Raw genomic sequence first — 15,400 nt, forward strand, 5'->3', positions numbered from 1 at the left:
GAAAAATCGTTCTCATTTGTTAATTGTAGCGCTAAATCGTAGAGTACTCATTTGTTAATTGTAGCATTAAAAATAAAACCGAAACAATCCGATCCCCTTTCTTGAATGCCACAGGAGTAGTAAATTTTTTATCCGAGTCGACCAACTCAGAGACCGAGTTAAACCGACTCAACCATATACTCGTCCCCACCCATTTTCTCCCCGTATATAAAAACATCAAGCGAAACCCTTCCGACTTGATCGCCGCCCCCCCTCCCGTGTGTCGTTTTCTTCTTTCACGATTCGTCCTATACCCTACACCGTTTGATCGACATACCTCAGACTCGATAATACACCGAGAAGAAGAAGAAAAAACCCTGATCAGTTCCGAAGATGGGAGACTTCGGCGATGCCTTCAATCGCAACGACAACTCCCCTGCCGCTGTGCAAGCCCGCACAAAGGCGCAGAATCGTGCCAATGTCATGCAACTCAAGCTGGTAATTCTCTACTCTTACGAATCTATCTTTCATTGCAAATTTAGGGTTTCTTCTAGTTGATTGTTGTTTTTTTGCTAATTCCTTGAACCCTAAGTTCGATGTGAGTTTTTTCGATACGTGTTTACGGTAATAGTCGATCAAAAGATAATCAATCTACAAGCTCATGATCCAAATTCGCAAAGGCAGTCTGATTAGATGCTGCTCTACCTCACGGTTACGATCCTAAAGTCCCACATCGCCTAAGCATGGACTTGGCCTAGTGTACATAAGCTCTTGGGCACCTTCCCCCGTGAGTTCTACCCATGAGTTTGTATCATTGGTATCAGAGCCATTTGCAATTCAACCTGCGGATGGGGTGACCTATAGGCTGGATTAAAATACTTGCAGGATTGAATACTTAAGCCGCCAAAAAAAGAGAAAGGGCTACCATCGGGTCGGCGTCGGTAAAGTGGGCCTCCATGAACGTCAGTTGCGGAGCGTGGTGGTATGTTACAATCCTAAAGTCCCACATCGCCTAAGCATGGGCTTGGCCTAGTGTATATAAGCCCTTGGGCACCCTCCCCTTGTAAGCCGATTTTCAAGGGTGAGTAATACCCACAACTTTGTCTCACTCAGTTAAGCTAATGCATGTGAATTTGAGGTCCATGAGTGGGATTCATATGCAATATGCCCGCTGAACTCTAAAAAATGCAAAAAAAAAATCACAAGATAATCAATCTCGTAACTAATCTAGCTTTCGCTGCAAAAAATCACAAGATAATCAATCTACAAGCTAATGATCCAATTTCGGTCTTCTTGTTGATTGTTGTTTTTTGTTTATTTGCTAATTCCTTAAATCCTACATTCCATGTTTGATGCGAGTTTCATTTCCATGTGTGTATGGTAATAGTCAATCACAAGATAATCAACCTACTCGTACTAGCTAATGATCCAAATTCGCAAATGAAGTCTGATTGGACTGTGCTCTAGCTTAGTTAAGCTAATGCATGTGATGATGTGAATTTGGTCTATGAGTGGGATTCATATGCAATACGCCCACTGAACTCTAAAAAATGAAGAAAGAAAAAAAAAAAAACTTTACAAGATAATCAGTCTCCTAACTAATCTAGCTTTCGCTGCAAATTTAGGTTTCCTCTTGTTGATTTTTTTTTCCTTCTAATTCCTTGAACCCTACAGTCTACATTCAATGTGAGTTTTATTGATCCGTGTGTGTATGGTAATAGTCAATCACAAGATAATCAGCCCTACTAGTACTAGCTAATGATCCAAATTCGCAAATGAAGTACTGTGCTCTACCTCAGTTAAGCTAATGCATGTGAATTTGAGGTCCATGAGTGGGATTCATATGCAATATGCCCACTGAACTCTAAAAGATGCAAAAAAATCACAAGTTAATCAATCTCCTAACTAATCTAGTTTTCACTACAAATTTAGGTTTCTTCTGGTTGATTGTTGTTTTTCTTTTTTGCTAATTCCTTAAATCCTACGTTTGATGCGACTTTCATGGATACGTGTGTGTACGGTAATAGTGTATCAGAAGATAATCAATGTACTAGCTAATGATTCAAGTTCGCAAATGAAGTTCGATTAGATTCTACTTAGCCTCAGTTAAGCTAGTGCATGTGGATTTGAGGTCCATGAGTGGGATTTACATGCAGTACTCCTATTGAACTCTAAGAATGTAATAGAATCACGTTGAATCGAATTATAATGAAGTATACAAATGTCAGAGTGTTTGTCACGGACAGTCGCCAATCTATGGAGATTTCAGAAACTACTAGTTTATGTGGTTGATGAATGATATTTGATGGTTGACGTTTGACGTTTGAGATTTTGGGTTAGGCCATCCCAACCTGTGGAGTAGCATTTCTAGGGGCAAAGTTGAACATAAGTGGAAGCTTCATTAATGGTGTAGTTGTAAATTTTGAAGACACGAAGTGGCCTTCAAAAAATTGAGTCTCCATTGGTTGGAGTAAAAATCAGAGGAAAACTCAATATGTTACACGTTTGTGTCAAGGATTTGAGGGAGTATTAAGAGGAGTTTTGAGTATAGATTTGAGCAAGGGCTGGAGTTGTTCTAAGACATCTCTGGTGAGTGGTGACAAACTGCTTTTTCCACAAATTTTGTTTAAATTTAAAAGCGGTTTCTTTTTTCATTCTTCCCCTCATTCATAGCAGTTGTATTTCCTCAAATTTTGGGTTAGGGCTGGAGCTCCATTTAAGGGGGTTTTTAAATATGGGTGGTAAGGGGTAGAGTTGCTCTGAGCATTTCCACAGCTTGTTTGGTTGCTGAGGACAAGCTTGAGCATTTTTATTTGAATTTGTAGATTATAAGTTGAGGACAAGCTTCTGTTAGCTTGAGCATGTATGTTCTGCTTGTATTTTGCTGACTAGACATCACCTTTATGCCATCACACACGCCTGCATAATATCAATTAATCGCATGCAGTGATTGATTGTAGAGGGTAGTAGTTACTCGCTCTTTATGTTTGATTCAATCATAATTACCTTAATTTTTTTGGCTGGGATTTGGTTATTTATTTTAAATCAACTTGTTTCTTTGATGCAGATTGGGCAGAGTCATCCAACTGGTCTAACAAATAATCTTTTGAAGCTCTTTGAGCCTCGGCCGCCACTAGAGTTTAAACCTCCTCCGGAGAAGAGAAAATGCCCACCATATACAGGTTCTAGAAAAGCCTGTAGCATCTGAATAATGAATATTATTCCTGTGATATTTTCCTGGTTTGGCTTCATATGTTTAATTTTTATTTCTCATTTCAAAGGAATGGCGCACTTTGTTGGCAACTTTGCTGAGAAAGGTGATCCTGAATATCAACCACCTGTTCAGAAGGGTGAAACTCCTGTACGTTGCCCTCTGCTGCATGAATAGCATTTTTCAGTGATTAATATTCATTTCAGTTGACTATGCCAGTTGAAGGACTCTTCTGTTGTTCTCTGTCTGAAAATTGGCATACTTTTCAGTTGTTTAGTGGGCATATTAGTATATTACAATGACTTCCCCTAAGGGTTCTTAATTATACAAGGACATCCCTTAAGGTTTTTTAAATAGACACTAACCTCCCCTAGACATGCTTCCTGAATGCTGTTACCCGAGCCTCGATTTTGTCCATTTTACTGATGATTACTTACCGTTCAATTGAAGTTTAGTTTTGCACAAGAACCCTCCAACATCATAGCTAAAACATGAACTTTCATACACCCAATACCAGTGCCACTCGCCCCTGCACTTTGTTCTCTTCCTACATTCTCTCATCTTCTCCCCCACGCTCTCTAAGAAGCTAACACACTCAGCCTCTTTCTCCGTGAAACGCATCCACCAAATTACAACCTTTTTTCTTCTTATTCATTATTTACCATACCTGGCCCTTCTTTACCAAGTGCTTTGTTTTGGTTCCAGAAACAACACCATCTAACACACCACCTCTTGCCACCACATCCACTACAACCCAAGGTTCTACCCATAGCTATTGTCTTTGCCCTTGAGATGGCTGAATTGCCTGCATAGTGAAATAGTTTGAAGGAGATGACGAGTAAATATATTCTCTTTGGGTAAATACTGTTCTAGGAGGTGCTATAGAGAATTTCATGTTAGGAGCCTTTGTCTTGCCAGTATCAAATCTATGCAAAGTTTATACAGAAACATTAGGATTTTTTATGTGGCAAATCCATCCCAAAATGCTGCTCCTGCGCTCTCAAGTTAGAATCTTCTAGGATTTAGGAACCTTGCTTCCATTGAGAAAGGAGTCCAATCTCAACTAGGATAGAACCTCCTAAGCATATGAATTTGAAAGTAAAAAAAGAAAGTTGCCAAGTGAGAAAAAATCTGAAGTAATATAGTAAGATACTAGAAACATGTTAAACTCAAATGTGATCAAGTACTTACTGGAAGTATTATATTGACTTATATTCGCAACATTTTTCTTCTTTTTATTTTTGCGGTCAACACCGATACTAGGGCTAGCACCAAACTAATACTTTCTAGAGAAGCTATATTTGTATAATTAAAATCACACTCTTCAACTTTAGATTATTCTGAATCCTCCTGCCCCTACTTCCACTGCCACTCTCGCGCCCACTTCGTGCAACTGAGGACTATGGATATACGAATATGAAACACACATGACAACAAGAGTACAATTCAAGTAATATTCTGAAAGAGGATGAGATTATGCAAAGGTCATTGTTTTGGGTAAAAGTAAAAAAATTTGACTTATTTTGCTAAAAAGTAGTTATTTCCCAAAATATTTGGATAAAAGTAAAAAAATTTGCTTTTCGAATTCCTCTCGTCAAGATGAATCAATAATCCACAAAAGTTTAGAGCAAAACTAACAAATGCAAAAAAAAAAAAAAATCAAATAAGGACAAAACAACTTATTTTCAAATAAGTTTAGAAGAACTCACCCTTATATAGACTCCATAACACTTTAATGCAAATAACTACCCCTATTCTCAACATTCCCAATACATCTAGGTAGAATGAATGTTTGAATGCAGATAACTATTCCTATTCCCTTGATTGATGGATAGGATGAATGTGTTACATAATGGTTGAATGAATTAAATATGCGGTCAAACTTCTCTAAATGAAAGACACAAGGCTCATGAAAAGTCATAGCCTTTAGGGGGTGTTCTGGTTTCTGGAAAAAGTATTTTTTGAAAAAGAAGGTAATTTCAAGCTCAAAAATCATGTGTTTATGCAAATAATTTTTCTACCAATATAGATGTTATTTGATAGATCTCATTGAAATCTTTTATACGATGCAAAAAAAAAAATCAAAAAATTATTTTCTTTTTCATTATATTTGAGTTTGAAAATTGAAAAAAAGAACTTTTAGAAAAAAGAAGGTAAATTGGAACGGGGCCTTATTGTTCTAGTCAATGTCTAGTGAATATCCCAAGTAGGCCCTTAATCATCCAACATATGCCAAATTAAGGTTTGGGCCTTAGAGAAGATGTGGAGGATCATTCTCTCAAATAAGATGATGTCTTGATCTTTAGGTACAACGGGGAGTCACGGTTCGATGTTTTTATATTTAATGGGAGAATGATTGACTTTGGGAGAACTCCCCTTGTCAGGGATTCGATTCCCCACCGAGTGAGTACCCTGATAGTAAGTGGGGGGCCGTGACTGGTGTGGCCGCGCTAGTTCCTCTTGAGGTTTGGGTTGACTGCGAGGTTTGGGTTGCGCAGTCTGGTCCAATTGTGGCCCGGCTGTAGGGTTGTTCCTCGGTTATAAAAAAAAATTTAATGGGCGGAGCTTCTGTGAGAGGGAATCTTCGTATTTTGTCAGAAAATTTGGACATACAGAACTAGAAACATATGTGAGAGTCCTGTTGAAGTTGGACACGACTCCTTGGATTGTGGTTTAGGATGTACTCCATCAGAAAGATCAAGAAACAATGAGAATCTGCATTCAGCGCTTTTGGGATGGCGACCAAGCTAGGACTAGGGATGGAGCTAGCGATGTCATGACTTATCATGGCAAGCGTGTGGTGGAGCAAAAGGTTAATTCGGCTGCGATAGAAGTATTTGTAAGGAGCTATCATCTGCAGTAAGAAGACCTGTAACGGAAGAGGAAAAAGAGAATGAGCTAAAAATAGCATGTGCAGCATCAACCCTAAACAGTTTCAGAATAGTGATGCGACCCCTCACATGTGTATAGGAGTTTCTTCATGGCAATTCCTTCTGAATGGGTGCATTCCCATTTGCCTCATATGAGCCAAAATGTGACTCTCTGTATCAAAGAGAACAAGAAGACATGGCATGTCAAATATAAGTGTAGAGTCGGTGTTGGTGCCAGTAGTCTGGATGGTGGTTGGAAGGATTTCGCTTTTGAAAACAACTTGGAAGAATTTGATGTGTCTGTTTGAGCTTGCTAGTGGAACTCACAACGGAAATCTTTCAAGTTGTTGCAGAGATAAGTGCCCGGGTGTCCCATTCCCCTCCAAAGAATGGAAGACTCTGAAAATGTCCGAGGAACTGAAATTAGAGCTCTAATACCAAATTGATGTAGGACAGTTTGGGGCTGTGAACAGTAGACGTGAATAGTAATTTGTAAGAAGAAGGAGATGAACTGTTAGAGAATGATAGGTCTAGGCATCACACCTAGAAAATCCAAGGCAATAGTAATTTGTAAGAAGAAGGAGATGAAGGGTTAGAGAAGGATAGGTCTAGGCATCACACCTAGAAAATCCAAGGCATGACACCTAGGGGCTCTTTAGCATCACACCAAAGATTGCTTGAAAGCTGCTCAAGTTTTCATTCATTCAAGCTTTTGAGATTACATGACTTATATAGGCTCCATAACAGTTGAATGCAAATAACTACCCCTATTCCCAATACGTCTAGGTAGAATGAATGTGTGAATGCAGATAACTATTTGCAGATAACTATTTTTATTTCCTAGATGGATGGATAGGATGAATGTGTTACATAATGGTTGAATGCTTTAAATGTGTGGTTAAACTCCTCTAAATGAAGACACATGGCTCATGAAAAGTCATAGCCTTTAATGTCCCATCATTTTGTCCTACATCAACTCTCTCAAGCCGGGGAGAGTTGATGGAAAATGGTAGCAATCGCAAGTGCTGACATGTTATCGCAGAATATTCTTGTCGGCTCTCTTTGCTTAAGTTGCAAATCTTTGAGTAGTCTTCTCAACCAAACTGCTTCACAAGCGGCTTTTGTTGTGGCTATGTACTCTGCTGTAGAAGAAGACAATCCCACAGATTTCTTTTTCCTTGAACTCCATGAAATCACATTTGAGCCTAGGCAAAAAAACATATCCAAATGTGCTCTTGCGATCATCAAGACCTTGTTCGGTTAAGGGTTTTGGATTTTGAATTCTAATCATTATCCTATTTTTCTATCAACTCATTACCCCTATCTCCAATCATTACTCTCATTTTTCTCTCTATCTCTCTCCAATCATTACCCTTATTTTTAATCATTACTCTATTTCTCTCTACACTCATTACCTATAAATCCAAATCCAAAATCCTAAAATGAACAAGGGTCCAAGAGAACCTGCCCAATCACCGTCGGTGTATCCAACTAAATTACATTCTGATTCTTTCACCAACTTGATGCCATGCTTCTTAGTTCCTTGTAGATACCGGAGTTTCTTCATGGCATGTGCAGCATTAACCCCAAACAGTTTCAGAATAGTGATTCGACCCTCACGTGTACATGAGTTTCTTCATGGCAATTCTTTCTGAATGGGTTCATTCCCATTTGCCTCGTAAGAGCCAAGATGTGTCTCTCCACTACTGGCACCAACACCGACTGAACACTTATATTTGACATGCCATGTCTTCTCGTTCTCTTTGATACGGAGAGTCACATCTTGGCCTCTTACGAGGCAAATGGGAATGCACCCATTCAAAAGGAATTGCCATTAAGAAACTCCTGTACACATGTGAGGGTCGCATCACTATTCTGAAACTGTTTGGGGTTGATGCTACACATGCCATTTTTAGCTCATTCTCTTTTTCCTCTTCCGTTACAGGTCTTCTCATGCTGCAGATGATAGCTCCCTACAAATACTTCTATCGCAGCCGAATTAACCTTTTGTTCCACCACATGCTTGTCATGATGAGTCATGACATCGCTAGCTCCATCCTAGCTTGGGTGCGCCATCCCAAAAGCGCTGAGTGCAAATTTTCATTGTGTTCTTGGTCTTTCTAATGGAGTACATCCTACACCACAATCTGAGGAGTCATGTCCAACTTCAACAAGACTTTCCCCCATGATTCTCTTTGTTTGGAATTCAACATCTAGTTCTGTATGTCCACATTTTCTGACAAAATATGGAGATTCCCTCTCACAGAAGCTCCGCCCATTAAATATAAAAACATCAAACTGTGACTCCCCGTTGTACTTAAAGATCAAGACATCATCTTCTTTAAGGGAATGATCCTCAACAAATTCTTTCCAACCATTTTTGAAAAGCAAGGTGTCGTCCCCGCTTGCAACCAGTCCTACATTCCACTTGGACCTATTACGTTTACATTTTCAAGTAATTTCTTTTTCATGTTTCTGGCAAATTTTTCTGGAATATCCAAATTCCTGTGACCTATTTGTATGGACCGCATCATATTCTTTATCTATAGGTTTATGGAGCTTAAAATAGGAATGTCCTAAAATTTGCTAGTGCCTACGCTGACTATGCGTATAATACTCCCTATGTCTTCATAAATCTCCATTTGTTGGTCCCTTTTGGCACTTTTGCTATCCCATAGAGATTGTCCCGGTTAAGTTATAGGCAAAAGTTGATTTGTTTACTCTTTTACCATTCACTTCTGGACTTAATTACTAGCAACAAAAAAGGTAATGGTGATGTTATTAAAAGACTTGGAGGGTGAAAGAGAATAAAATTTTGATTAGTGCAGTGATTATGTTCCCTTAATAAGTCGGAATCCCTAAAAGGGACCAAAAAATGAGGACGGAGGGAGTATATCTTTTGTTAAAATAACACTTTAACACAACATACTTTTTACTGTTACACATGTAACCCCAAAATACTCTTAAAAATTAAAAAATATACCATGCCGCCTAATTGCTTCCTAGCCGCTTAATTGACGCCTAGCTGATTAATTGCCAACTAATGTGAACACACCTAAACCCTAAAATCTAGGTGTTGGGGGTCCGCCTAGACAGTCGCCCAGGACGACTTTTAGGACTTTAAAATAGAGTTAACTGGTACTGCATATGTTGTATAATCATTTACTATTTATCATATTTTTATTCCTTGAAATTTTAGATGAGCATTACAGGTCCATACAGTGTCCCGAACTCCAATGTGCATCTCATTGGACGGCTAACATTTTCCCAGCTTAGCATATTTTGAGTTCTTGGAAATAGTGCAACCAGTGTTGTCAAATTGGAGTAGGTATCATGTATAGTTTTTCTCATCTTATGTAGCATATAAGGAAAATAGGCTAGATGAAGTAAGCAGGTAGTAGCTTTGGGGATGCAAAATTTCATGTCTCCAACCACGGAAACAAAATATATATTAGGCACTTGCGATCCATTACAGCCCTTAGTTGCATTCTGTATAAGTGTTTGTCCCCTATATGCTAACATGAAATCTTAAAAGATATAAAGAAACCAAAATATCAGGTGCAGCTTGAAGATCGAGTCTGGTCTTCATCCATCAACTAAAGCCATAATCATATGCCCCATCCAATGTATCCTAAAAAAGTTTCTCATTTTTAATAAGTACATGATTTGTTCCATTCACTGACAACTAAGAAGAACAGACACTTAAAAGAAGGCGGTCCGAACCCGACGCTCCTCGTACACTGTCTGAAACTCTATTTTTCGCGTCCATATTTAGGAAAATAAAATCTTAATTCGTGTCCAACTTTGGCGTCTATGACTAGGAAATAAATTTGTGATCGACAGTTCTTGGACACTTGCTACATGTGGCTATCAAAGATATCAAAATTAAATTGGATTTTGTTTAGGATTTCTTGAGGATTCCTAACCGTGTATATGTGAAGAATTTTTCAAGTCCCATGTCAACTAGATTCTTCATAACTTATCGTATCTTATGTATTATATAACTTGAGATTTACTTAGGGTTATGCATGACATTATGTTTAGACATATGATTGAACTTATCTTCAGCGTATCTTTGCCCTACATTTCACAGAAATAACGTATCCGCATGTCCATGTCGTGTTGTATCTGTGTCTTGTGTCCATAACCGTGCTTCTTAGGTTGACAATAATAAACTTCCAAACGGTGTTAGTTTTGGCAAAAAGAAGTCTAATTACTTCTTTCGAAAACAACTAAAAGAACCTCTTTCTATATTCATGCATGGAATGTATCATGTTATGTATCGCACATTCCATCTTGTATCTTATGTGAATGTGAATAGAAGATATATTAGATATAAGTACTTGAATGGAGCGGAACAATGAATGGGAAGAGAAGCACATCAACCAAAACAACCAGAGAAGAACCCAAGATATTGGGTTTGCCTCTTAACTGATTGGATAGTGATGTACATAAATCAAAAGATTGACTACAGTGAGAACAATAGTGTTACATAACCTTGACCAGGATCAGAATTTGCCAATTGAGTAGGGGAAAGGAATTGTAAATTCGACAGTTTTTTTGCAAGTGTTTGCGTTGTTTATTAACTTGGAAACAACCAGCACAAATAGATAGTTGGAGAGTTGACAGTCTATATCAATCAGATGAGGGCACTTATTTTGGTAAGGGGACACCCTGTGGGAAACCCCAGCTCTATGTAGGCACCATCACATCCATAGACCAGGCAAAGCCAAGACGCTTGATGTGTGTACTTCAGGAATTTTGTAGCAACCTTTTCTTTTGAGTGATCTGTTCTGTATGTGCCGTTGCAAAATGTGGGGAAGTTGGCAAAACTTGGTCACACAATTGAAAGTTGCTTTAATTTGTGGGTTTGGAACTTTGGACTATAATGTATCACTTGTCCAGAGGAAAAGGTAATGGAAATACTATTGGTTCGTCATATGCAATGCTCTAGAATCTTGTTTAGTTGTTTAATCGTTTATTTGTGATATAGCTTTGGTACAATACCCTGACTGTTTTTTTGAGTCATTTGCTGGATGCAGGCAGAAAGAAAGGCTAGGATCCACACTTTACGGCTGGAGGAGGGTGCAAAAAAAGCTGCAGAGGAGCTTGAGAAATGTGATAAGGCCTCTCTATTTCAAGTCATTATTAAATAGACATAGTGAATATCTATAGTGTATGATTCAGGCCCCTTTTCCTTAAAAGTTGTAAACTTCCTTGCAGATGATCCAAATACTGACCCCAATATTTCTGGAGATCCATACAAGACTCTCTTTGTTGCCAGGCTTGTGAGTACCATTGTCATATTGGGTTTTAGTTTTCAAATTTTCCCTAACATTCATTGTAGTAACTTTTCCAACTCTTTCCTTCTATCAGAATTATGAGACTTCGGAAAGCAAAGTCAAAAGGGAGTTTGAGGCTTACGGTCCCATCAAGCGGGTAGGTATTAAAGAGCACCCCTGTAGTGGTGCTCGGGTTATTGCCTTTTGGTTCGGTAAGAGGTTCATTTGTTTAGCACATGGTTTGCTTTACCTTTTCTTAAAAACAATTATCTATGGATTTCTCTCTAAAAATTTAAATTTCTTAGATATCACTTGAAAACAAAAATTTTGAACTTGTGAATGCTGATTGTCTTCATAAGCCATGGCTTGTTTGTAAATCCTATTTTCTGGATGTATTATCTCACCTGTCAGGTTCAATTTTATTTGCTCTAAGAAGTGGTTTTCTTGTTGTCTATAATAGAAAATTTTAGCTTCTGGGATATTTCATTGTATGGTCTATTGGCATTTGAAAGGAACTTTTACACCTTACGGGTTGGCATTCCAAAAGTTTAAAAGTCTGCTTTTGCCTAACTTGATTGCATTGAGTCATTTGATGTGTAGGGCTTGATACACACTTTGATACTGTCAAGTTTTTAAAAGGAGAATGAATGAGCATTGCTTAGCTCTTTATTAGTATTGGAGTGTCAATCAACTTTCGAACGATTGCACAAGTTTCATTGCCTCCGCTTGTCCTTTTCAACGTCCTACGGGCTTGGGTGCTTTTTGTAGTTTCTAGGCATTGTTGTAGTATAGGTTCATCTTACAAGCAATATCCTTGGTAAGGGGACACTGTTCCACAAATGGTACTTTCGATTCCTTAATTCCACCAATGTAACCAATTCAATCCCCAAAGATGATGCTTCATCCTGCACGGCCAAGCTGAAAATTTTAAGTTGAGAAGAGCAGTGATGCATTGTGCCTTTTGGCTTTATTTTGGAGCAACAAAAGGAGACTGGCAACTTTGTCCTGCATTGGGTAAAACACATAGGGAGTATTAGCATCTCTTCTCTTTATTCAAGTTTTAGATGCATTTCCTGCTACTAAAAGTTTACTTTGGCTTTAAAGGCTTTCAAAAACGTATCAGCGGTTGAGGAGATATTCTGGTATTTCGTGTTTATTTTAAGAGTCTTTCCCTTGTACTATATTATGATATAGAATCCCTGGTAAGGGGAGTTTAGTATGTTCAACAACTGGTAAATCGGCCACATACATCAGTTTTTCTGCAACTCTAGCACTGGTGGTGATGCATCTTGCCTGCGGGAGCTGTATTATTTAAGGTGAGCACGGCTTATGGGGCATTGTGCCTGCCGTGCCATTTAGGATTTTATTATTGCTCGCCTTGTTTGAAGGAAATGTCTCTCAGCAAGTAAAAGAGCATCTCAATCTGATACCCTTTCTTTGCTGAAAATTTAATATATCTCTATTGGTTGTGACTCCTATCTTATATGTTGAGTAACAGGTTCGACTGGTTACAGATAAAGAGACAAATAAACCTAGAGGTTATGCATTCATTGAGTATATGCATACAAGGGATATGAAAGGTTTGTGGTGGTTTGTTCATTTTTGGATACTGTCATTATTGCGTGTGTTGTGTCTGATTGATTGATTGTTCATGTATGTCATTCAGCTGCATATAAACAAGCTGATGGGAAGAAGCTTGATAACCGAAGAGTGCTTGTCGATGTTGAACGTGGTAGAACTGTTCCAAACTGGCGGCCTCGTAGACTTGGCGGTGGACTTGGGACAACTAGGGTTGGAGGGGAAGACCTCAATCAAAAGCATTCTGGGAGGTAATTTGCTGGGTTTCTCTACCTTATTTGCATTGCAGTATCATTTGAGGAATTATTTGTGGGTATAGGCTTGTAGCTGGTTGACCATGTGGGTTCATAGACCATTTTCTTTACCTCAATCAATAGAAGCATATCTAATCATCAGATAACATATGACTGCTTTTACTTTCCTGAGTAAATTTCCTACATTGGTCCATCATTCGTCCATCATTCAGTTTTGTGAACCTTCCTTTGATTTGAGTATAGTGCATCGGCTGTTAACCTGTGTTATTTAATTTGTTTCCAGTTTTGTTTTTTTTCACCATAATAGTTCTGTCATCTGTGACTTTAGTAGATATGTTAATAGATTCTGTTTCTGTTTCCAATCATTTAATGTTCAGAGAGATACAACAATCTGGAGGACCATCACGGTCAGAGGAGCCAAGGGTACGAGAAGAGCGGCAAGGAGAACGGTAACATTTCTGTTGATACTTCTGCTTTTTCATATTCTTGTTTGAGTGCTTTAGACTTTGTTCGGGAAAGAAAGGGTAATTCTACTAGATTGAGCCATGCAGATTTTTTTGGTCCTTTAATTGTAGGAAAACTTGGGTAGTGTCCACTATAGAACATCATATTAAAATGCTCATCCTGGCATTTGCATGTTAGTAATAGTTTAATGGGAGATGGTTAACATATTGGAACAGTTAATATCCATGCTTCGAATTAATGTGTCTTGGAAGGATATGGATTTTCAACAAAAATCTTATTGGTGCCTTGTATCTGCATATTAGTATTTGAGATGATTACTGATGAATAAAACTGTTACAGGGAGAGGGAAAAATCTCGTGAAAGGGGAAGAGAGCGAGAGCAGGAGAAGTCTCGTGAGCGTTCTCATGACAGACCAAGGGATCGTGATCATAGGGAAGATAGGCACCACAGAGACCGCGACAGGAACAGAGAGAAGGACAGGGAAAGAGACAGGGGTCGTGATCGTGAGAGAGGACGCGACCGTGATCGGGGCCGGGACCGTGGTAGTGGTAGGGATTATGAACGTGAAAGAGATAGGGAGCGTGACCGTGACCGCCCTCGAGAAAGGGACAGGGAGAGGGACAGGAATAGGGAAAAGGATTATGAAGTTGGGGAGGGTGAGCATGACCGGGGGCGGTCCCGTGATAAAGATTATGATTATGACAGAGTGGAATCCAAACATGAGCGAGACCGTCATGGGGTGGAGAGGGAGCGCAACTATGATCCTCTTGAGCCTGAGGAGGACGATCCTGAATGGTATCAACAACACCGTGATCATGGGCATAAGCGTTCTGAAGCTGAACATGATGACCATGGGTATGAGTTTTATCAACAAGACCGTGGCAAATATGACAATTTGGATGTCAAGGAGGCTGCTGTTGATCACCGCCACTACGATCATCCCGATCGTGATCAATATGACCAAATGGAGGAGGACAACTACCCTAATGAGCGAGCGACATCTGAACAGCGTGAAAAGGAGAGATCTCGAGTTTCTGACCGTGAATATGTGCGATCTGAGAGGTCTCTTTCTCGTGAGTATGAATACTAGGCAGTTCGATTTTGCCTCTCACCTCTTATGCTTTGCGGGTAAGCTCTGGGGGTTTCTGCTCATATGTTTGTTCCTTTCTTTTATCAGTTTTACTTTTCAAACTTGCTTGACTTTCTCTACTTTCTCTGTTGGTTTTTCTTCAAACTAACGAATCCAGGTGGGTGTTTTGATCAATTAAGCTCAGAAGATTGATTTGAAGATCCTGCGTTTACGTTACCTGTCGAACCTGCAACTCCTTTTTTTGAACTTCAGCATTTGTTGTTTTTCGAAAACTATTATTGGACTCTATTGGATTGTGTAAGCGTTTTTTTTCTCGTGTTTTGTGTTTCTGCTACTGCCGCTGGTGGACTAAGAATATTTGTGCCTGCTATTTGTAATGTCACTTCCGTATGTTATAACTTTTTGCTCGACCTTGTGAGAAGCAGATTTGATTTTAATTTTTCATTAGACACCACTGTTCAGCCACTCATTTTCTTGTAAGGTAAATTACACTCCTGAGGTTTCTACAGATACACTGACCTCCCATGTGGTTTCTACAAATATACGGAGTATAAGAGCATCTACAATCCTTACCCATTTTATTACATATACCCAAAATTTGAGGGAAAAGTATAAACACCCATCAACAATGCCATATCCCTTTCCCTACTCATTTTGAGTTTTACCTTTTT

At 38.9% G+C, this 15,400-nt stretch overlaps 1 protein-coding gene across 1 annotated transcript; it reads left to right on the top strand.

Moving 5' to 3' along the window:
- The first annotated feature begins 208 nt into the window (after positions 1 to 208).
- LOC131336710 (U1 small nuclear ribonucleoprotein 70 kDa) lies at positions 209 to 15,176 on the top strand. Its single transcript, XM_058372648.1, has 10 exons — positions 209 to 477; positions 3,047 to 3,161; positions 3,261 to 3,340; positions 11,103 to 11,178; positions 11,284 to 11,348; positions 11,437 to 11,499; positions 12,841 to 12,922; positions 13,009 to 13,171; positions 13,552 to 13,623; positions 13,979 to 15,176. The coding sequence occupies exons 1-10, from the start codon at positions 373 to 375 to the stop codon at positions 14,727 to 14,729; spliced, it is 1,572 nt and encodes a 523-aa protein (XP_058228631.1). The 5' UTR covers positions 209 to 372; the 3' UTR covers positions 14,730 to 15,176.
- Positions 15,177 to 15,400: the final 224 nt, after the last annotated feature.

The sequence above is a fragment of the Rhododendron vialii genome, chromosome 8a (genome assembly GCF_030253575.1).
Source record: "Rhododendron vialii isolate Sample 1 chromosome 8a, ASM3025357v1".
NCBI lineage: Eukaryota > Viridiplantae > Streptophyta > Magnoliopsida > Ericales > Ericaceae > Rhododendron > Rhododendron vialii.